At 38.4% G+C, this 24,676-nt stretch overlaps 3 protein-coding genes across 4 annotated transcripts in view; all 3 read left to right on the top strand.

The window, feature by feature from the left end:
* The window catches only part of LOC148085116 (NACHT, LRR and PYD domains-containing protein 3-like), a 449,698-nt gene that overhangs the window by 346,716 nt on the left and 78,306 nt on the right, over positions 1 to 24,676 (top strand). The gene's annotated exons all lie outside the window — the stretch shown is intronic.
* LOC148085126 (uncharacterized) lies at positions 10,502 to 14,681 on the top strand. Its single transcript, XM_087785506.1, has 5 exons — positions 10,502 to 10,729; positions 13,040 to 13,130; positions 13,199 to 13,333; positions 14,075 to 14,209; positions 14,600 to 14,681. Exons 1-5 carry the CDS (start codon positions 10,690 to 10,692, stop codon positions 14,679 to 14,681), a joined length of 483 nt encoding a protein of 160 aa, XP_087641632.1. The 5' UTR covers positions 10,502 to 10,689.
* On the top strand, positions 14,824 to 23,232 carry LOC148085127 (NLR family CARD domain-containing protein 3-like). Of its 2 annotated transcripts, XM_087783298.1 has the most exons (5): positions 14,824 to 15,011; positions 15,130 to 16,924; positions 19,396 to 19,572; positions 21,913 to 22,089; positions 22,705 to 23,232. In XM_087783298.1, exons 1-5 carry the CDS (start codon positions 14,846 to 14,848, stop codon positions 22,919 to 22,921), a joined length of 2,532 nt encoding a protein of 843 aa, XP_087639424.1. In that variant the 5' UTR covers positions 14,824 to 14,845; the 3' UTR covers positions 22,922 to 23,232. The 2 variants fall into 2 exon arrangements, with proteins under 2 accessions (XP_087639424.1, XP_087639425.1); XM_087783299.1 differs by lacking the exon at positions 19,396 to 19,572.

The following is a 24,676-nucleotide window of genomic DNA, read 5'->3' on the forward strand; positions in this document are numbered from 1 at the left end:
TTCTCTACCGGGGCAAACCATTCTGCATCTTCTCTAACGGGACAAACCATACCGGGGCAAACCATTCTTCATCTTCTCTACCGGGACAAACCATTCTTCATCTTCTCTACCGGGACAAACCATTCTTCATCTTCTCTACCGGGACAAACCATACCGGGGCAAACCATTCTTCATCTTCTCTACCGGGACAAACCATTCTTCATCTTCTCTACCGGGACAAACCATTCTTCATCTTCTCTACCGGGGCAAACCATTCTTCATCTTCTCTACCGGGACAAACCATTCTTCATCTTCTCTACCGGGACAAACCATTCTTCATCTTCTCTACTGGGGCAAACCATTCTTCATCTTCTCTACCGGGACAAACCATTCTTCATCTTCTCTACCGGGGGAAACCATTCTTCATCTTCTCTACCGGGACAAACCATTCTTCATCTTCTCTACCGGGACAAACCATTCTTCGTCTTCTCTCCCTGGGCAAACCATTCTTCGTCTTCTCTACCGGGGCAAACCATTCTTCATCTTCTCTACCGGGGGAAACCATTCTTCATCTTCTCTACCGGGGCAAACCATTCTTCATCTTCTCTACCGGGACAAACCATTCTTCATCTTCTCTCCCTGGGCAAACCATTCTTCGTCTTCTCTACCGGGGCAAACCATTCTTCATCTTCTCTACCGGGGCAAACCATTCTGCATCTTCTCTAACGGGACAAACCATACCGGGGCAAACCATTCTTCATCTTCTCTACCGGGACAAACCATTCTTCATCTTCTCTACCGGGACAAACCATTCTTCATCTTCTCTACCGGGACAAACCATACTGGGGCAAACCATTCTTCATCTTCTCTACCGGGACAAACCATTCTTCATCTTCTCTACCGGGACAAACCATTCTTCATCTTCTGTACCGGGGGAAACCATTCTTCATCTTCTCTACCGGGACAAACCATTCTTCATCTTCTCTACCGGGGCAAACCATTCTTCATCTTCTCTACCGGGACAAACCATTTTTCATCTTCTCTACCGGAGCAAACCATTCTTCGTCTTCTCTACCGGGGCAAACCATTCTTCATCTTCTCTACCGGGGCAAACCATTCTTCATCTTCTCTACCGGGGCAAACCATTCTTCATCTTCTCTACCGGGGCAAACCATTCTTCATCTTCTCTACCGGGGCAAACCATTCTTCATCTTCTCTACCGGGGGAAACCATTCTTCATCTTCTCTACCGGGGCAAACCATTCTTCATCTTCTCTACCGGGACAAACCATTCTTCATCTTCTCTACCGGGACAAACCATTCTTCGTCTTCTCTACCGGGGCAAACCATTCTTCATCTTCTCTACTGGGGCAAACCATTCTGCATCTTCTCTAACGGGACAAACCATACCGGGGCAAACCATTCTTCATCTTCTCTACCGGGACAAACCATTCTTCATCTTCTCTACCGGGACAAACCATACCGGGGCAAACCATTCTTCATCTTCTCTACCGGGACAAACCATTCTTCATCTTCTCTACCGGGACAAACCATTCTTCATCTTCTCTACCGGGGCAAACCATTCTTCATCTTCTCTACCTGGGCAAACCAATCTTCTTCTTCTCTACCGGGACAAACCATTCTTCATCTTCTCTACCGGGGCAAACCATTCTTCATCTTCTCTACCTGGGCAAACCAATCTTCGTCTTCTCTACCGGGACAAACCATTCTTCATCTTCTCTACCGGGGCAAACCATTCTTCATCTTCTCTACCGGGGCAAACCATTCTTCATCTTCTCTACCGGGGGAAACCATTCTTCATCTTCTCTACCGGGACAAACCATTCTTCATCTTCTCTACCGGGGCAAACCATTCTTCATCTTCTCTACCGGGGGAAACCATTCTTCATCTTCTCTACCGGGGGAAACCATTCTTCATCTTCTCTACCGGGGCAAACCATTCTTCATCTTCTCTACCGGGACAAACCATTCTTCATCTTCTCTCCCTGGGCAAACCATTCTTCATCTTCTCTACCGGGGCAAACCATTCTGCATCTTTTCTAACGGGACAAACCATACCGGGGCAAACCATTCTTCATCTTCTCTACCGGGACAAACCATTCTTCATCTTCTCTACCGGGACAAACCATTCTTCATCTTCTCTACCGGGACAAACCATACCGGGGCAAACCATTCTTCATCTTCTCTACCGGGACAAACCATTCTTCATCTTCTCTACCGGGACAAACCATTCTTCATCTTCTGTACCGGGGGAAACCATTCTTCATCTTCTCTACCGGGGGAAACCATTCTTCATCTTCTCTACCGGGGCAAACCATTCTTCATCTTCTCTACCGGGACAAACCATTCTTCATCTTCTCTACCGGGACAAACCATTCTTCATCTTCTCTACCGGGACAAACCATACCGGGGCAAACCATTCTTCATCTTCTCTACCGGGACAAACCATTCTTCATCTTCTCTACCGGGACAAACCATTCTTCATCTTCTGTACCGGGGGAAACCATTCTTCATCTTCTCTACCGGGGGAAACCATTCTTCATCTTCTCTACCGGGGCAAACCATTCTTCATCTTCTCTACCGGGACAAACCATTCTTCATCTTCTCTACCGGGACAAACCATTCTTCGTCTTCTCTCCCTGGGCAAACCATTCTTCGTCTTCTCTACCGGGGCAAACCATTCTTCATCTTCTCTACCGGGGCAAACCATTCTTCATCTTCTCTACCGGGGCAAACCATTCTTCATTTTCTCTACCGGGACAAACCATTCTTCATCTTCTCTACCGGGGCAAACCATTCTTCATCTTCTCTACCGGGGCAAACCATTCTTCATCTTCTCTACTGGGGCAAACCATTCTTCATCCTCGCGGACTATCCACCCGCGGTTGCTAGGAGACGAGCAGCATCACGGAGGTGAAGCTCTGCACTCTTGCATCAAGTTTGTTCTTCAGGCGGTTCTCAGGATCACAACATCTGATGTGATAACGCATCGTTTCCAGGACCAGCAGCTGCATCTGACTTCGTTAAGAAACACCTGAAGAAGGTGGTGGATCCAAACACTTAAGTCGTTGTGGGGGAGCAAATATTCTGATTTGAATGTTGACAACAAGAAGTTCTCAGAGTGAGTTGTTGTCTATAAAGTTTTTGTGTTAAATATATCTTGTTTATATAGATTATCATTATCACATAAATATATATATACATGTATATTTATTTATTGTTGCGTCAAGTTTTGTTTGTTCAAGAGGTGTGAGACTAATATTTACTTGTGTTATTGTCACAATCCAGTTAGGAGCAGCAGTTTGTAGTGGAGGGTATGAAAGCTGCCAAGAGAGTGTGTTTGTTAGGGTTTGGGCGTGTCTCGTTTGGGGGTCACTTCTGCCAAGGAGGGTGGGTTTTGGGTTTTGTTGTTTTAAGGGATTGTTTTTGTTCTGTGTTTGATATTCATGCCTGGTCCGCCATCAGTGCGCATCTTCACCACTTTGTGTGCTTATTTATCTTTATTATTTCCTGTCTTTCAAGCATTATGCATAACTTTCTTCAGACATAATGGCATCTAACAGTAGAAAATTTTGTAGTTGGAATTGCAAAGGCCTCAACAATCCCATCAAGCGCAGTAAGGTGCTACACCATCTTAAACATCTAGGAGCAAAAATTGTCTATTTACAAGAGACTCATCTTAAAAATTCAGACCAAAGAAAGCTGAAGTGCAGTTGGATTGGTCAGAATTATCATCTTCATTCCACGGCAAGTCCAGGGGAGTGACTCTTCTGTGGCACAAATCAGTCCCCTTTGAATGCACAAGAACAATCACGGATCCAAACGGGCGTTATCTTGTTGTTGTTGGGAAACTGTGCCACACTCCAGTCATGCTCATCAATGTATGGTCCAAACTGGGATGACGAGGGCTTCTTTAAATCCTTATTCTCTAATTTACCAGACATATCTTCGCACCTCCCTACATTTGGAGACTTTAATTGCTGGCTAGACCCAAAACTCGATCGCTCTTCTAGTCGAAGTTGTTTACCCTCACGGTCGGCCAAAACTATCCAAATGTTTAAGGAGCAATTTTCAGTAATTGACCCTTGGCGATATCAAAATCCCACCACTAAAGCCTATTCATTCTTCTCAAATGTCCACCACACTTTCACACGTATAGATTATTTTCTTGTTGACAACCGATTTCTGCCACATATGAAGCAATTGTTATTTCAGATCATGCTCCGGTCAATATGACAATACATTGTGTAGATATGAATAACAGCCGCACTCCATGATGTTTAACAACCGTCTTTTGTCAAATGACGACTTTGTTAAATCTATATCAAAACAAATTTCTTTCTTAGTGTCAACAAGACCCCGGCAGTGTCAGCTTCACTGCTATGGGAAACTCTCAAGGCCTATATTAGAGGTGAAATAATCTCATACACTAACTACGAGAGAAGATTAAAAAACACTAAAATTAAAGAATTAACGAAACGCATCAGTCAGCTGGACTTGATCTACGCATCCTCCCCGTCACCTGACCTCTATAAGGAGCGCCTTTCCCTAAAAACTGAATTTGAACTATTATATATATATAGATTCAACTGTTACGATCATGGTGATAAGGCCAGTAAATTATTAGCATATCAGTTACGACAGATTTCAGCCTCACAACAAATAACTCAAATTCAAACTTCTGTAATAGCAACTGATCATAAAAAGATAAACAATGAGTTCAGAGACTTCTACAAAAATCTGTACAAGTCAGAGAATAAGGAAGATATTTCAGATTAAAAACATTTTTTTGACAATACAGTTGACTGTCACCTCAGGAACATCTTTCCTTTTATTTCTTGTTTATTTTAAATGCTTGTTTAGATTGACAATGTTATTATCTACAGGATGTGGGGTGGGGTGTGTGTATGTGGAAAAATTCCCGAAGGAGACCTCCTGAGGGATCAATAAAGTTTTACCTTACCTTACCTTACCTTACCTTACCTTACCAGGCATGTTTTCTTTTTGTTGTTTTGTTTTTATTTATTTATTTATTTTGTTTTGTTTTAGTTCTTTTTATCTTTTCTGTTAATTATACAAGTATGTATCTTTACGTATTTTCATTTTCTTTATGAATATACTGTATATGTTTGAGTGTGTGTGGATATATATGTATACTTTTATTTTTACAGCGGCAGAAATGTTATTTCTCTTCTTCTGATGGACATTTTCTTCTTTCATATTTTTTTTTATTTTCTGTGTATCATTCCATTTACGCTGTTGAGCTGTACTGGTTGTTTTATGTAAAAAGTCAATAAACAAATATCTTTAAAAAAATATATATATATATATATACATGTATCAAGACATTCATCATAAATGAAATGAAGTAAACAATGAAAGGACATTAAAAACAAAATAAATAATCAACAAAATGAAATAAATAATCAACAATACTTTAATAATCAACTTATAAACAGAATATCAACAAAAAAGCAAGTTAATGCACAGGTAGTGCAAGTGGAGGTGAGAGTGATGGTAGGACAGGGATGGAGTTTAGTCTCCTGACTGGTGGAAGAAGCTGACCTTTAACCTGCTGGTTCTGGCCTGAAGACTGCGCAGTCCTCTGCCTGACGGCAGCAGTGTTACTGCCGACCCTCACTGTCTGTGGTCTCCCCGTCAGGAAGTCCAACAACCAGTTGCACAGGGAGGTGTTGAGTCTCAACCGGTCCAGTTTGAGGATGAGCTGCTGGGGGATGATGGTGTTGAATGCTGAGCTGTATTCGATGAACAGCATTCTGACGAGTCTTTAGTCTCCAGGTGGGTGAGGGCTGAGTGGAGGGCAGCAGAGATGGTACCATCAGTCGAGCGGTCAGACCAATATGCAAACTGGAAGGGGTCCAGGGCGGGGGGGGAGCTCAGAGTTGATGTGCTGCAGGACTAGCCGCTCGAAGCACTTCATGAGGATGGGAGTGAGTGCGATCTGACGGTAGTCGTTGTAGCTGGAGGGGGACGACTTCTTCGGGACCGGCATGATGGGGGTGGCTTTGAGGCGGAGGACAACAGTTTGTCTCAGTGAGGAGTTGAAGTTATCATAATATGCATCATTTTTCTATCACAGTCTTTTCAGTAGATTGAGTCAAAACCTCTTTATTTACTGATCCTCCATAACTTTAAAATGTGTGATTCATACAGAACACTTTACAGATCCTTGAATCTTTGAGCCATTTATAGAAGTTGTTGACACAGTTGTTGAGATCCAGTCTTTCCTGGTCCAACCTGAGCAGAAGGTTTGATGAGGTTGAGGAAATGAAAGTCAAACCACTTCTCTCAAGTTAAGTTGATTTATTAACAAAAAGATTACAAGTTGGGTTGAATGTGAAGATACAGAGCTCAATCAAAACAATACTCAAAAAAGTACATACTTTAAAGATCAAGATAATACTGAGAACAACACAGGAGTTCGAGAAATTCAAGGAAAAGCCTGAACAAATAGAAACGTCTTAAGATGTTTCTTAAAGGAGTCAGTAGATCCATCAAGTGCAAAGAGAGAGGAAGATCTTCATAGTGACTAAATAAGAACATTTCAAAATAACACGCATGAAAAAACAATAAAACAATCATTCAAGGTTGACTCAGTGTGAATTATCATGTGACTTTTAGGTTACAATTACGTGTAAAACACTTTCCACACTGAGAACAGATGACAGGTTTTTCTCCAGTGTGTATAGTCATGTGACTCTGGCAAAGATGGTGGTGTTGACTCTGAGATGACAGACGGGACAGAGCTCACTCAGGCGGTGAACGACCTCATGATGGTAAGTTATATTCGGAAAATGAGCAAACATAGTTAAGCTTTGGATAACGTTGTATCTAGACACTCACCGACTGGATGTTTCCCGTTTTACGTTATGTATGCGTTTATACATGAACCATCCTTCATGGGATCATCATCGGATGGTTCGGGTTGTATGGGAGAAATATGATTAGTTTTGTGTACGTGTCTGACATAATAATGCTTAAGAACCTTACATAATCTCATGTACATATTTAACTAATATTAAACTATTTATTTTTAATACACTACTGATGATGATGATGTGCTTGTATTGGTCAACTAGCATAATTATCAATACTAATATCTCCCTTTTTTTCTAGATTGAAGATGATCCAGCTGTGGACAGAGAGGATCTCTGTACAAGCTCCATTATTGTTATGGTAAGGCTGATAAAAATAACTAACACCAAAAACTGCCTTTTTTTTAACAGTGCTGTGTTAGTGATTCACTAATATAACTAACAATACTAATCTTTTGTAGCCTGTAGAAGATGCTGCTGTTGATAAAGATGGTCAAGACAAGGAAGGTCTTCATGCAGCAGTTGATTATTCCATCAAACCAAAGCCAGAAACATTAGAACTCTTCCTTCATTTTCACCCACAGCAAAAGTCAGACAACCATGTAGTCTGAGGGCATTTTTCAGCAAAGATGGTTCAAACAGGATATGCTATCGTACGATAAGGACACAGGAGCACTCTTTGTTTCTTTGCATGGCTTATACTAATCCTAGGGATAGCGGCTCCTTCATCACAGGCATGAACAACTTAACACACATTCACCTTAGAGTCGATCAGCAGAGTGATATTCACCCAAATTGTGCCGAGTCATACTTCCTATGGTCGTCTAAAAAAACCATTAAGGACCTTCTCCTGGACCTCACATGTCTCTTCATAGACAGCAAGTCTGCAGGAGGCGAGAAGTGTTGGAGTGTCATAGACGTCATGAAGCTCATCAGCAGAAGAGGTTTGAGCGACAGAGTCAAGCTGAGGCAGCAACACACTGACTATGACACTATTGATCATGGGAAGTTTTTAGAAATAATTGTTTGAAATAACTTCTAATTAAGGTAAAATGATGTCTATTTACGTTGCTTTAATTATCAATTAAAATATTTATCTCTTTGGTTTTAACTAAGGCTTCGGATGTTTTAATTGCATTTCTGAATGTACTCTCAGCTCATGACATATTGTATTTTGTGATTTAAGTAATATTTTTGTTAAACGGACTTCTGCAAATATCAAGTTTTCACCCTTTTTTTTTCTCAAATATTATTTTTCAGTTTTCACTTTAGTTCTCATTTTCATAAATGTTGTGGGTTTAGTTTTCATGTACTACATAGTTAGCTTTGTTTTTCCATCTATTGATAACTAACATGTGCTTAGTGTTGAAATTGTGTTGCCATCTAGTGGTGTATTCATTGTATCAATGACCTGAGTAAAACCATGATGTTCTTTAAACTCACCACGCTACTGTACTTACTTAACTGCATTCTACTTTAGGGTTCAGGTAAATGTTTACTATATGATTTAGGTACAAAACAACGTAAAATACTTTTTATCAATGTACAGGCTTGATAGCCTCCCACACAAATTCACCATGATAGTAGTCAAGGTACTCATGAATCATAATCCAGTGGAATTTTAAAATGTCGTCATTAACATATGACTATATTTAATGATAATTTATTTCAAATTTTTACATTAAAATTACTCCAAATTTACCAGGATAGTAGTCAAGATCATCGTGAAGCATAATCCAGTGGAATTTTATACTAAGCTTTTAAGAGTATAATTCTATGATATTTAAAATAAATGTGTAGTTTTTTTTACATATTATATAATGATATGACTTTCAAATCCACGTCAAAAAACAGAGTTTAGATACATTTTCCGCTATATCCGTATTAACACAATTGTTGTTGGTTAAAATAAATAAATAAATACAATTATAAATATAAATAAATCTTATAATCGTTTACTCCAAAGACAGTAGAGCAGGATTGCATCAGGTTGAATAAAAACCACATAAAACATTATTACTGTTACTTTATTGCAGTTTTCAAGTGCTCTCATGTATCAGGTGGCGTTCAGCGTCTTTACCGTAAGCTTAGCAATAGACGCGCAAGGTTTTTTTTTAATGTGGGCTGAAGTGACGATCGTTCGCGGACTGCGGGCTCACGTGATGGCAGTCATAAAGTGGGCCGGTCTGTTTGTGACTCCCGGGCCTCTTCACCGTCCCAGTCCGCCCTTGAACGCAATACAAACATTCGATTTCGGAAATAATTCGCTTTTCAAATAACAGAAATGTAAGAATGTTCCCCTTTCTATAACTCATTCTACCTGTCTGTATTTCGGATCATAAACACCTCAGTAATTATTTACTTTTCATTTCGATTTTTTTTCCTGATTTAAATTAATTATTTAATGTGTATGTGCCCACTTTATTGAACGAGACATTTTATTTTTATTTAATGAAAACTAAAAAAATACTGAGGTTTTTATGATCCGAACTACAGACAGGTAGAATGAGTTATAGAAAGGGGAATATTCTAAAAAATATTTATCTGATAAGCGAATTATTTCGTAACTCGAATGTTTGTATTGCATCCAGACCCGGCTGCAGAAAAACATTTAACATTTTTTTCAGGGGGACAAACTTTTCAACCTAAAAACGTATTGGCTTCAGGCTGAACAATGGCTCTGGATCGACTCGCACAGTACAGAGAAATAATTAAAAAACTAAAAAGTGACGGTTGATCCCAAAGTTAAAAAAAAAACTTACAACCAACAACAAAGTTTATTGCTGTGTCCATTTATTGAACTAAAGCACAACAGCTTCACTTCTACTAAAAATATAAGCACTGAAGTCAACCTGAACACTGGATTGAACAATCAAATACGTTTTAATCTCATTGAACAAAATCATGTCAGGTGTGATGTGTTTGATACTTGATGAAGCCCAGTTGCTGAAAAATATATATATTTTTAAAGGGCACCAAATGACCAGAGCCTTGTTTTTAAAAGGTACAATAAAAACACTGAACGGAGCCCAAGTCCAAGGCAGGTGGTGAGTTCAAGTGAAGGCTTTAGCTGCAGCTACTCTCTCAGTTTGAAGGTTCACTCCAGGGTTCAGGTTGACTTCAGTGTGTTTTCAGTAGACATGGATGGCGCTGCTTCCTGCTCTCCTTGTTACTTTTTCTTGTCAGGGTATTACGGATGTTCATAGTAAAAACCAAAACAAATTACTGACTCTATAAGCAACTTTAACCATTAATGTCAAACGATAACAATAACTGTAGTGGAACCTAATGACCACTTGAGTGCGCTGTTCTCTTGACATTGATGGATGTGTGTTGAGATCGAAGAAGATAATAAACGAACATATTTTGAATCCCGGATTGTTAGCGTTGTTGTGTTTTCTCACATGACAGTAACTACAGAGTTGAGCTACAACATTGTACATTTAAATCACCTGTAATAGGCGTAACAGCGCTTTGGCTTCGTTCGATAGAGCAGAGGGTTGACACTCTTATGTAAAAAAAAAACTACCTTCCTGCCAGGGCGGGCTCGGCTGACCCTGGGGGCGAGCACGGACCCCCAATACCCGCCCATGCCGCCGGGTCTGATTGCATCGTACAGTTGTGCGTTAATATTAGTAAAACAGTTTCAGCCAATCAGCGGCTTCGTCACATGTAGGCGGTTCTTCCGTTGGTGTCAAAGTCACGTATCGTCAGACCAGGAGAAGAAAGAAGAAGTACAGCGAGTTCATGACGCACTTTTATTTCAGTCCTGATCTTTGATACCAGCGTCAGAAGGAGTTGATCAGTGTCTTGTTCCATCAGTTCTGGTCAGAAGAAGCTGAATTCTGCTCCAACATGGACCTGAGACCACAGAAGAGAAGAAAGCTGCAGACAGGTCAGTGACTCTCTGACTCTCACACAAGTCAGCAGTTGATGAAATGAAATGAATCACAACGAGACGATCCATGTTGATGTTTTTAAACAACTGCAGCTCAATCTACAAATGATGACGCAGAAAATGTGAACAAAGTTGAAAGTGAAACCATATTCAAACACGTGACATGTGAATGTGTGTGTGTGCGTGCGTGTTTGTGCGCGGAGGGGGATTGAGTGTGTTTGTGCGCATGTGTGGGTTTGTTTGTGTTCGTGCGTGTATAGGGTGTGGGTGTTTTTGTGCGCGTGCATATTTGTTTAACTTCCTGATGAGGCAGTGGATAAGAATCAAGTCTTTTTCAACCACTGTGTCTAACTTGTCTATAAATATTCTTTATCAGTAAATAATATACTATTATTGTGTGTCTGTGCTGTTGTAGTGACTGTGAGTGTGATCATGTGAGTGTGTATTGTTAATATAGACCAGAAGTACCTTATAGTCGGTCACAAGCTACCGGTCGAGCCGTGACATAATACAATATGAAATAAGAAAATAGAATCATTCGGTACAATAACCATTTATATGACGTGCACAGCAGCCAATCAGAGCTCTGCTCTCTTACTGCGGTCAAATGAGCCGCGATCCAGCCGCAACTTTAAAAAAAACAACTTGCGCTTTTGTGAAGGCGTTACGGTAGTGAGAGAGATGTCTACGACACTATCACTGAGAGATTCTCAAAAATACTATTTATCTGGAATCTATTGAGAGAAAAGATACTTTACTATCACCATATCAGAGACACTTCTGTTGTAGATGTGAAGACTCGATGAGACCAGAGTCTCGTGTGAGACACTGTTGGAAGAAAAGCGGTGGAAATATGAAATATTTATTTTCTGCTGATCTGTTATAGTTTCCCGTTTATTCTTTTGTTTTCTTGCAAAATGATTAAATTACGGTTGTTTAAATAATTGTAGTACTGACTTATGACGTTCTATTTGCTTGTTTGTGCACAATGTATTTTATTATATTAATAGTTGACAAAGATCTGACTTTACTTTCATGTTAAGCAGGTTTTGACGTATAAGTGAACAAAGGTTCATGTAGTTTTAGGGTAGAAATATTGATTTATTATCAATTGAGTTCAGTGTATTGATGTCACTGTTATTCAATATGTGAGCGCAGCAAATTCCATATGTATCGAGAATAATAATGACGTGAAACTTGACTTCCTGACAGGTTTGAAGGTGTTCTATGTACATATTTACTGCTCAGATCCAGAGAAACATTAATATCAATATGATAAAAAATAAACACATGTCTGTAGATACATGAGTGGATAATAAATTATTTTCTAGCTTAAAAATATGTTGTTCATTCACTTGATTAATGATCTTTATTTATTAAGACAACATGATGTATATGAAGTTGTTTTCCAGGCATTTCACACAGTTAGGAAACAACGATAAGGAATTATAAGATTGTTTTTATAATGTAACAAACACAGTGGGATCCTTCAAGTCTTCTCTACGAGAGTCACAGACGTTCTTGTGAAACAACATCACGTCAGTCAGTTATATCAAAGTGAAGCTGCAGAATGAAAGCAGCTAAAGCCGGTTTCCTTCATGTGATCACGTGATCGGAGCTATATCCTTAAAAACACTTGTATAAATACACCATCACATAATAACTACATGCAAAGAAAACACTTTCATTTTAAAAACATAGTAAGAATAAGTGCATGTGTTGAGCAGGTGAGCCACAAATTCTAATGAAGCTCAGAGACGATCAGACCATCATCATCATCATCATCATCATCATCATTATCATCGTTATCATCATCATCATCATCATCATTTTCGTTTTAGTGACAATTTAGTGTGCATGGTGCACTAAATTTCGCATACTTACAATTGAGACGCACTTACGCACTAAAAATACTAACTTTGAGTACGCAAGTATGCGATTTGAGACACAGCACAAGAAAGGAGAAGACTGGAGCTCCAAGCAGCCTATTGTTCTCCTTCAATAATTGCAGGCAGGTGGAGCTGATGAGATGGTCTGGTCCCTCAGGTGAGTGCCAGGAGGGGTTGAAGAAAAGGGTTGGACTTTCTTTAGGAAGATTTGCTCTAATGGCTCAAAAACAAGGACCAGAAAGCCTGAGATCTCAGTGTGGAAAGAGATTTTACCGAGTAGAGAAGCTGCTAATGCTGGATAGTGGACGCCTCATTTCATAGATCCAAAAACACAATAATATTGATCATAGTTTTTACACTATGAGGCGAGAACAACTTTTGATGTTGACAAGAATGTCATGAGTGTGTTTGTGTGAAGCTGAAGACTCTGCTGAGACTCATGGTGAGGACAGAGACTCCTTTAAATACCCTCAGTGTGAGGAGCACGATGAACAGACCAGCACTCAGAGGTGAGACAAGGACCTCCAAGATTGTCCTCCATGTCTTCATTCTCACTCATTCTACTTCTGTGTTCAAGATCAAAGCAGCAACAAGAACCTGCTGGACCTGGACCAAGATCTGGACCAGAACCCTGCTGTGTGTCTCTGAAGAGTGATGCTTCAATGGGGAAATGGATTGACTTCAGAGGAAGTGAAGAGTCTCCAGGTGTGAGGTGAGAGTGAACAAGTGTGAGTCTACCAGGTTCATACACACATTAAACCAGAGAACTTTACTTCACTAACAACACCAGCAAAGCCTGGCTTCTATACATGCATTTATCTGAAGCTTTTCACAAGAGAATGATCACAAATAACAATCTCCTCAACAACACTGAACACAAATAAATAAGTGAATGGATGGCAAGTTTGCTGCTGTAGCAACAACACAATAAATAAATAACTTATAAACATCAACACCGAGGCTCAATCCCTGAACTCCTGCTTTAAAGCTGTTGGTTCTAGTCATGATCCATTCAGGCTAGTGACGCCACTGGAGCATCAACTTGAACTAATATCGGGGGCTTCGTAAACACAGACATTTCTTTCACGCTTCATCACTGCTACCGTAATGTTCTGTCATTACGCGCACTACAAATCTAGCGTCTGATGGTTTGACTCGGATAGTTTTTTTGTTTTTTTTAAGATTTCTTTATTGAGTTTTCAAAGTAAAGAAAAAAACACGACAAATAAAGAAGGAAAAGAAAAAAAAGATACAGAGAAAATAACAAAAGCTCAGACTAAAGTTCAGTTGACATTTCTCTTCTTTCAACGAAGTCAAATAAACTCCAAATTTAATAAATATGTCCAGCTTGTTCTTTCTAAAAAAAACATGTTCTTTCGTAAAAAGTCAATCCCTTGATCCATTTTTAGCACCTCCATGTCTAATTCTCACTCATTCTACTTCTGTGTTCAAGATCAAAGCAGCAGCAAGAACCTGCTGGACCTGGACCAAGATCTGGACCAGAACCCTGCTGTGTGTCTCTGAAGAGTGATCATTCAATGGGGAGATATATTGACTTCAGAGGAAGTGAAGAGTCTCCAGGTGTGAGGTGAGAGTGAACAAGTGTGAGTCTACCAGGTTCAAACTGACACATTAAACCAGAGAAGAGATAAAGACACAATTAAAAACCTCAAACGTTGCTTTCACAGTTGTAGTGCAGAGGTGGACATGTGCAGCAGTGTGAGGACATCTAGTGGTTCAGCTGGTGAATACCAGGATAGAAACAGATGAGAGTTGATCAGAGTTTTCTTTCAATAATAAGACCAAGAATGCTCATTTTTATAAAATTATATTTAAAATAAACATCTTAGCTTGACAAAATGTAAGTTCTAATGGAGATGAGCGTGGGTTTTAAAAGGAACCTTCTAGTTTGCTTTTGATCAGAACCTTCAACACGACAAGAGTTTATTTACAGTCTGATTTCATCTCTTCTTCTCAGAGTGGACCATCAGAACTCAGAGCTTCTCATTGGTCAGCAACATCCCTCACAACTGGAAATCAAATGGCTGGTATGTTCATAAACTAGAGGAGGTCCTCATCCTAGAGGTTCCTTCTGTTCATCATCCTTCAGCTGAATCCAAGTTAAAGCTTCTGGTCTTTGTGGTTCTTGAGATGATCCACTATCACTCTGACTTTCTTCTCTGTGATTCTGTTCCAGTCACTGGAGAGAAACTTCTACAACTATATGCAGAAGGAGCTGAAGAGAGTCTGGAGGTTTGTGAGTCCAGAGACTCCACAGACTGAGGAGGAAGATGAGAAGTGGAGAAGCATCAGAGAAGAATTCCTGAAGATCACAGTTCATCTACTGAAGGACATGGAGGAGGAGGATCTGGCCGAGCATCTGTGGAGCAGTAAGAACATGTGAACAAACATGATGAAGATGAAGAACACTTGGATCAGATCTGAAGATTTTACTCCATTTTCACCTTCTACAATCTTCTGACTCGTGTGACTTATGTCTTCATTCAGGAAGTCTTGCTTCAGAGTGTGGAGGACGACTGAAGAGGAGCCTGCAGAAGAAGTTCCACAGTGTGTCTGAGGGGGTCGCTAAAGCAGGAAACTCTGCTCCTCTGAATGAGATCTTCACTGAGCTCTACATCACTGAGGGGGGCACAGACCAGATCAACCAGGAGCACGAGGTCCGACAGATCGAAGCAGCCACCAGGAACCAGACCAGACCAGAAACCACCATCAGACAAGAAGACCTCTTTAAAGCCTCACCTGAACGACCAATCAGAACACTGCTGACGAAGGGTGTGGCTGGCATTGGGAAGACCCTCCTGACACAGAAGGTCACTCTGGACTGGGCTGAAGACAAAGCCCACCAGAACTTCCACTTCATCTTTCCTTTCACCTTCAGAGAGCTGAACCTGCTGAAGGAGAAGAAGTTGAGTTTGATGGAACTTGTTCATCTTTTCTTTCCTGAAACCAGAGAATCCAGACTCAGCAGCTTTGAAGGACTCCAGGTTCTGTTCATCTTTGATGGTCTGGACGAGTGTCGACTCCCTCTGGACTTCCTCAACAGTCGGCGCCTGATAGAAGCTACAGAGTCCACCTCAGTAGACGTCCTGCTGACAAACCTCATCAGGGGGGATCTTCTTCCCTCAGCTCGTCTCTGGATCACCGCACGACCTGCAGCAGCCAATCAGATCCCTCCTGAGTGTGTGGACATGGTGACAGAGGTCAGAGGGTTCAATGACCTCCAGAAGGAGGAGTACTTCAGGAAGAGGTTCAGAGATGAGGAGCAGACCAGCAGCATCATGTCTCACATCAGGAGGTCACGAAGCATCTACATCATGTGTCACATCCCGGTCTTCTGCTGGATCACTGCCACAGTTCTGGACATGTTGAAGAGCACAGAGACAGGACAGCTGCCCAACACCCTGACTGAGATGTTCATCTACTTCCTGGTGGTTCAGTTGAAAGTCAAGAAGCTGAAGTTCGACGGAGGATCTGGGACTGACACAGTTTCTGATCATAAGAGCAGGAAGATGATAAAGTCTCTGGGAAAACTGGCTTTTGAGCATCTGCAGAGAGGAAACTTGATCTTCTATAAGTCAGACCTCACAGAGTGTGACATCAACATCTCAGCAGCTTCAGTTTACTCAGGAGTGTTCACTCAGATCTTCAGAGAGGAGAGAGGACTGTACCAGGACAAGGTGTTCTGCTTCATCCACCTGAGTGTTCAGGAGTTTCTGGCTGCTCTTCACGTCCACCAGACCTTCATCAACTCTGGAGTCAACCTGATGGAATCAAAACTAACATCCAAATCTTCAAGATTGTTGAAAAACAAAAGTCAAACAGAAAGGTTCTACCAGACAGCAATAGATGAGACTCTAAAAAGTCCAAATGGACATCTGGACTTGTTCCTGCGCTTCCTTCTGGGTCTTTCTCTGCAGACCAGCCAGAGTCTCCTTCCAGGTTTGTTGACACAGACAGGAAGAAGCTCCTGGACCAATCACAACACAGCACAGCTCATCAAGAAGAAGATAAGTGAGGATGTGTCTCCAGAGAGAATCATCAACCTGTTCCACTGTCTGAATGAAGTGAAGGACACTTCTCTGGTGGAGGAGGTCCAACAGAAGCTGAGATCAGGACGTCTCTCTGATCGAATGTCTTCTGCTCAATGGTCGGCCCTGGCCTTCATCTTACTGTCCTCAGAGGAACATCTGGACGAGTTTGACCTGAAGAAATACTCAAGATATGGTTCAGAGAAGGTTCTTGAGAGGCTTCTGCCGGTGGTTCAAGCTGCAAACAAAGTTCTGTAAGTTGTTCAAACATTTCTGATGATATGAACTAAACATGAATGTTTGATTTACTCTTTGATGATTGTTGTGTTTGTCATCGTGTTTAACAAACTGATCCTAATTTAGACAAACCTTCCTCAAATATTCATACAATATGTGATTTTATGATGTAACTAGTTCAGTCTTGTCAAATAGAGAATTGAAAAGTAAAGATGTTACGTAGTTTATAAAAATATCATCTTAATAAATCATTGTAATGATAAACAAACAAGCGTCAACTTTAAATGAAAATGAATAATAATCAAAACGACATATTTAAAACAAGTGGCCTCATTAATTATACTGCGTATACACAAATGAATGTGTACGCAACATTTATTTATAGAAAATAAACTTAAGTTAGCATGTGTGACCTTCACAGCAGCTCTGAGCCTGATTTCTACAAAATCTTCATCTTAAATTCACATGAAGTTTCTTGAATGAAACAAAACCACGAAGGTTACATCAATAAAAATGCAGCTTTATTTAACTTTACTGTTTCATACAAAAGGTCAACTCTTGTCTTTTCTCAGGAAATGTGTTCTATAAAAATAAATAATAAAATCAAAGGGGTTCGTCTTCATAGTCCTCTTTGTCCGACTGCATGTATTTAATTAAAAATATTCATGTCAGGTATTACTTTAAGATTCTTTTTAAGCAAAATAAGTTGATAAATGTCACTTCCTGTTGGAGCAGTTGAATCTATTTTCAGCTCATGAACTGAATATTGAAAAACATTTGCTTTGTTTCTTATGCAAGTAGATCAGTGTCATCAGAGAATTGAAGGATTGAATTTAACATTTCATTTTATTAAAATGTTGTATTTTTTTAACCATAGAAATATTTTCTGAATCATTTAATTAAATAATTTGAATATATATTATATATTGGATTTTAAACACTTTCACATTTGTATATTAAATTAAAAAAGCCACTTGTCAAAAATATTGAATCTTGAATTTTTTTCATTTTATTTATTACTAAAATAACAATATTAAACTATAAATAAACTCTTTCAATTCTTGTCAAATAGAAAATTGAAAAAGTCACTTGTTGATGAAACTCATCTCTTTCACAGGCTGAACAGATGTGGACTGTCAGAGAGAAGTTGTTCACTTCTGTCCTCAGTCCTCAGCTCTCCGTCCTCTAGTCTGACTCTACTGGACCTGAGTCACAACAAGCTGCAGGATCCAGGAGTGGAGCTGCTGTCTGCTGGACTGAAGAGTCCACACTGTCACCTGGAGACTCTCAGGTCAGAACATCATCTTCTCTCTTCATGTCTGGTCCACAGTTCATCTGGTTTCTTGTCTCTCAGGAGAAATGAAGATAGAAATAAATGTCATGTTTCTAATATCTGGAGAGAAACTAGACGAGTGTCGTCTCAGCTCTTGTTTCCTGGTTGATGAAGCAACTGAGCCAGATTTCCTTGTTCGCAGACGATGTGTTGATAAATGTCACTTCCTGTTGAAGTATTATTTATTTTCAGCTCATGAACTGAATGTTGAAAAACACTTTATTTCATTTAATTTGATTAATCAAGATCAAGTTGATCACATGAAAACATTCACTGAAATACTTGTTCATGTTCCAACAATTCAGCATAAATCAATGATGTCTCACTAGTTTGTAGGAAAGTCTGTTTTTCTAAAGTAAATATTTAACAACAAACCACAACCTCAACATTGTTGTTACTCCTTCTTCATGTTTGTGTTTCTGTCGTCATGTTCAACATTTCACCCTCATTTATACCAACCTGATAAATATTCAAACAAACATGTGACCATGATCTTATGAAAGTAAATAGTTGATTGTTTTTAAATAAAGAATTGAAAAAGTCACTTGTTGATGCAACTCGTCTCTTTCACAGGCTGAGCTTCTGTTTCCTGTCAGAGAGAAGTTGTTCACTTCTGATATATATATATATATATTTTAATGATGTAGTTTTGAAGAGATAAAATTAAAATACAACATTTAAATATTCTTTTATTTCTATTTTGTTTACCTCTTCAAAACTCCAACATTAAGAAGAGGCACAAAATATTTATATTTCACAACATTTTCAAGCCTTCAAAAAACAACATTTTACACATTTGGGCAACAATTTTTTAATGTTATAGTTTTGAAGAGGTACAAAAAAACTACAACATTAAAATATAAATATTTTTTACCTCTTCAAAAGTACAACATTAAAATATAAATATTTTTTTACCTCTTCAAAACTCCAGGGTTAAAATTTATATTGGATTTTAAACACTTTGACATTTTTATAATGAATTTAAAAGGATACTTGTTGATAACAATATTAAACTATACGTGTGAAAAAAACCTTTACTCAATTAAAACATATTGTTTTTATCATAAATTATAAATAAATAAATAAACTCTTTCAATTCTTGTCAAATAGAAAATTGAAAAAGTCACTTGTTGATGAAACTCGTCTCTTTCACAGGCTGAGCAACTGTCGACTGTCAGAGAGAAGTTGTTCACTTCTGTCCTCAGTCCTCAGCTCTCCGTCCTCTAGTCTGACTCTACTGGACCTGAGTGACAACTGGAACCTGCAGGATCCAGGAGTGGAGCTGCTGTCTGCTGGACTGAAGAGTCCACACTGTCACCTGGAGACTCTCAGGTCAGAACATCATCTTTTCTACATCATCAAAGCTCAAATGTAAAGTCAGAGGTGGAAACACGAGTCAAAGTCTGTCATCACTTTGTTCTTCAGTGAAGCAGCTCATAGATACATTTGTATGTTTGTGTAGCAGGTAAAGATGTTACGTAGTTTATAAAAATATCATCTTAATAAATCATTGTAATGATGAACAAACAAGCGTCAACTTTAAATGAAAATGAATAATAATCAAAACAACAGTCCTTCATATTCTTTATCCAGTGTTCTCGCGTCATCTGTCTCGTAGAAGACAAAACACTTTAGAGTGGAATCTTGAGGTTTGTCTTTGATTTGTTTTCATTGTTTGTTTTTTCCACTGTTGTTGTCTCTGTTCTTCTCTTATGGTTCATCTGTTGTTCATGAGGTCTACGACTATTTTAACAGTCGACTGCTCACCAAATATTCAACCATTAAGTCGACTAATCGCATCATTCTTACATTTTTCTTCAATTTATCATGAAGTTTCTTTAATGAAACAAAACTACTTTACTTACTTTAAGATTCTTTTGAAGCTAAATATGTTCATAAATGTTCATTGAAGCCAATAAGTTTTGTTTGTCATGTCTTTTACTGAGACTCCAATTCATTCAGCAACAGTCCAAACCAACAGAGTCAAAACAACCATCAACGGAGACTTAAAACATAAACAAAAAAAAGTATTTTGTACACGTCAGTATTATTAAAGGAATCATAAATACTTTTGTCTTGTGACAGAGAAAACACTCAGAGTCGTGACTTTGACGAACTGAACCACATTAACAAGTCATTTCAAAGTCAATTGTTTACAATAAACGACTGTTTTTACTTGAATTTAATGTTGCAACTGTGTGAATAAAATCATTATAAAATAAAGATAAATAATACAATCATAAATAACTTAATTTCACTGACACTCACGTATAAAAAGTATAGTTTTGTAAAAGCATCAGTTAACAGTCAAATCATATATTGATGATCATTTTAAAGACGTGGTTAAAGTCATCATGTGTGGTGGATGTAAAGAGATCAATGAAAGTTGATGTCATTTGCTGTAAGATTAACTTCAAATGTGAAGAAGATATTTCTGTTTGATTATTGATTCTTTCAGGTAGTAGATCCAGATATGAACATTTTATTTTGTAACATTTAGGAAATCCATGTGTGGTGAGTTGTTTGTTTTTGTACAGTGTAGGCTGCCCTCATCGTGTACTGACACTATTGTTAACTCGTCATCTTCATCAGCCGCTGGTTACGACTTCTTCACCCTCATTTAGAGGATTAGCGCCCCCACAAACAGGTCAGGAGAGATGAAGTATTGACGTGACAACCAAGTGTGTTGTAAGAAAATATCAATATTTGTGCTCAGGTTATATACGGGTGTGAAAACTAACATGTTGGTAAGAAATGTCTTTCTCCAATGATTTGTGAGGCTCATCTACAACTACTTCACTTCACACTGAACACATGTGTCTCCATTTCTTGTTGAATCCATTGTGCTGATGGTTTCTGTGATCATTCTCCTGACATGTGACTGTTGCAACAATCAGTCTCATCAAGTTGATCATGGTTTTCAACATTTTCAAGGACAAACATTAAGAGAGAAAAGTGTAGATTTCCTACTTTGAATATGACGTGTTGATAAATGTCACTTCCTGTTGGAGCAGTTGAATCTATTTTCAGCTCATGAACTGAATATTGAAAAACATTTGCTTTGTTTCTTATGCAAGTAGATCAGTGTCATCAGAGAATTGAAGGATTGAATTTAACATTTAATTTTATTAAAATGTTCTATTTTTTTAACCATAGAAATATTTTCTGAATCATTTCATTAAATAATTTGAATATATATTATATATTGGATTTTAAACACTTTCAAATTTGTATATTAAATGAAAAAAAACACTTGTTAAAAATATTGAATCTTGATTTTTTTTTTCATTTTATTTATTACTAAAATAACAATATTAAACTATAAATAAACTCTTTCAATTCTTGTCAAATAGAAAATTAATAAGTAAGTAATACTTATTTATATAGCGCTTTTCCAGACCAGGGTCACAAAGCGCTTAAACAATCAAAACAATACTCAAAAAAGTATATACTTTAAAGATCAAGATAATACTGAGAACAACACAGGAGTTCCAGAAAATCAAGGAAAGGCCAGAACAAATAGAAACGTCTTAAGATGTTTCTTAAAGGAGTCAGTAGATCATCTTGAGCAAAGAGAGAGGAAGATCGTTTCAAAGCTTAGGAGCAACAGTCTGGAAGGATTTCTCTCCTCTGGTCCTGAGCACTTGTTGATGAAACTCGTCTCTTTCACAGGCTGAGCTTCTGTGAACTGTCAGAGAGAAGTTGTTCACTTCTGTCCTCAGTCCTCAGCTCTCCGTCCTCTAGTCTGACTCTACTGGACCTGAGTAACAACATCAAGCTGCAGGATCCAGGAGTGGAGCTGCTGTCTGCTGGACTGAAGAGTCCACACTGTCACCTGGAGACTCTCAGGTCAGAACATCATCTTCTCTCTTCATGTCTGGTCCACAGTTCATCTGGTTTCTTGTCTCTCAGGAGAAATGAAGATAGAAATAAATGTCATGTTTCTAATATCTGGAGAGAAACTAGACGAGTGTCGTCTCAGCTCTTGTTTCCTGGTTGATGAAGCAACTGAGCCAGATTTCCTTGTTCGCAGACGATGTGTTGATAAATGTCACTTCCTGTTGAAGTATTATTTATTTTCAGCTCATGAACTGAATGTTGAAAAACACTTTATTTCATTTAATTTGATTAATCAAGATCAAGTTGATCACATGAAAACATTCACTGAAATACTTGTTCATGTTCCAACAATTCAGCATAAATCAATGATGTCTCACTAGTTTGTAGGAAAGTCTGTTTTTATAAAGTAAATATTTAACAACAAACCACAACCTCAACATTGTTGTTACTCCTTCTTCATGTTTGTGTTTCTGTCGTCATGTTCAACATTTCACCCTCATTTATACCAACCTGATAAATATTCAAACAAACATGTGACCATGATCTTATGAAAGTCAATAGTTGATAGTTTTTAAATATAGAATTGAAAAAGTCACTTGTTGATGAAACTCGTCTCTTTCACAGCCTGATCAACTGTTTCCTGTCCGAGAGAAGTTGTTCACTTCTGTCCTCAGTCCTCAGCTCTCCGTCCTCTAGTCTGACTCTACTGGACCTGAGTGACAACAAGCTGCAGGATCCAGGAGTGGAGCTGCTGTCTGCTGGACTGAAGAGTCCACACTGTCACCTGGAGACTCTCAGGTCAGAACATCATCTTTTCTACATCATCAAAGCTCAAATGTAAAGTCAGAGGTGGAAACACGAGTCAAAGTCTGTCATCACTTTGTTCTTCAGTGAAGCAGCTCATAGATACATTTGTATGTTTGTGTAGCAGGTAAAGATGTTACGTAGTTTATAAAAATATCATCTTAATAAATAATTGTAATGATAAACAAACAAGCGTCAACTTTAAATGAAAATGAATAATAATCAAAACAACAGTCCTTCATATTCTTTATCCAGTGTTCTCGCGTCATCTGTCTCGTAGAAGACAAAACACTTTAGAGTGGAATCTTGAGGTTTGTCTTTGATTTGTTTTCATTGTTTGTTTTTTCCACCGTTGTTGTCTCTGTTCTTCTCTTATGGTTCATCTGTTGTTCATGAGGTCTACGACTATTTTAACAGTCGACTGGTCACCAAATATTCAACCATTAAGTCGACTAATCGCATCATTCTTACATTTTTCTTCAATTTATCATGAAGTTTCTTTAATGAAACAAAACTACTTTACTTACTTTAAGATTCTTTTGAAGCTAAATATGTTCATAAATGTTCATTGAAGCCAATAAGTTTTGTTTGTCATGTCTTTTCTGAGACTCCAATTCATTCAGCAACAGTCCAAACCAACAGAGTCAAAACAACCATCAACGGAGACTTAAAACATAAACAAAAAAAGTATTTTGTACACGTCAGTATTATTAAAGGAATCATAAATACTTTTGTCTTGTGACAGAGAAAACACTCAGAGTCGTGACTTTGACGAACTGAACCACATTAACAAGTCATTTCAAAGTCAATTGTTTACAATAAACGACTGTTTTTACTTGAATTTAATGTTGCAACTGTGTGAATAAAATCATTATAAAATAAAGATAAATAATACAATCATAAATAAATCAATTCCACTGACACTCACATATAAAAGTATAGTTTTGTAAAAGCATCAGTTAACAGTCAAATCATATATTGATGATCATTTTAAAGACGTGGTTAAAGTCATCATGTGTGGTGGATGTAAAGAGATCAATGAAAGTTGATGTCATTTGCTGTAAGATTAACTTCAAATGTGAAGAAGATATTTCTGTTTGATTATTGATTCTTTCAGGTAGTAGATCCAGATATGAACATTTTATTTTGTAACATTTAGGAAATCCATGTGTGGTGAGTTGTTTGTTTTTGTACAGTGTAGGCTGCCCTCATCGTGTACTGACACTATTGTTAACTCGTCATCTTCATCAGCCGCTGGTTACGACTTCTTCACCCTCATTTAGAGGATTAGCGCCCCCACAAACAGGACAGGAGAGATGAAGTATTGACGTGACAACCAAGTGTGTTGTAAGAAAATATCAATATTTGTGCTCAGGTTATATACGGGTGTGAAAACTAACATGTTGGTAAGAAATGTCTTTCTCCAATGATTTGTGAGGCTCATCTACAACTACTTCACTTCACACTGAACACATGTGTCTCCATTTCTTGTTGAATCCATTGTGCTGATGGTATCTGTGATCATTCTCCTGACATGTGACTGTTGCAACAATCAGTCTCATCAAGTTGATCATGGTTTTCAACATTTTCAAGGTCAAACATTAAGAGAGAAAAGTGTCGATTTCCTACTTTGAATATGACGTGTTGATAAATGTCACTTCCTGTTGGAGCAGTTGAATCTATTTTCAGCTCATGAACTGAATATTGAAAAACATTTGCTTTGTTTCTTATGCAAGTAGATCAGTGTCATCAGAGAATTGAAGGATTGAATTTAACATTTCATTTTATTGAT

Source organism: Callionymus lyra, chromosome 2 (assembly GCF_982586985.1).
Source record: "Callionymus lyra chromosome 2, fCalLyr1.hap1.1, whole genome shotgun sequence".
Lineage (NCBI taxonomy): Eukaryota > Metazoa > Chordata > Actinopteri > Syngnathiformes > Callionymidae > Callionymus > Callionymus lyra.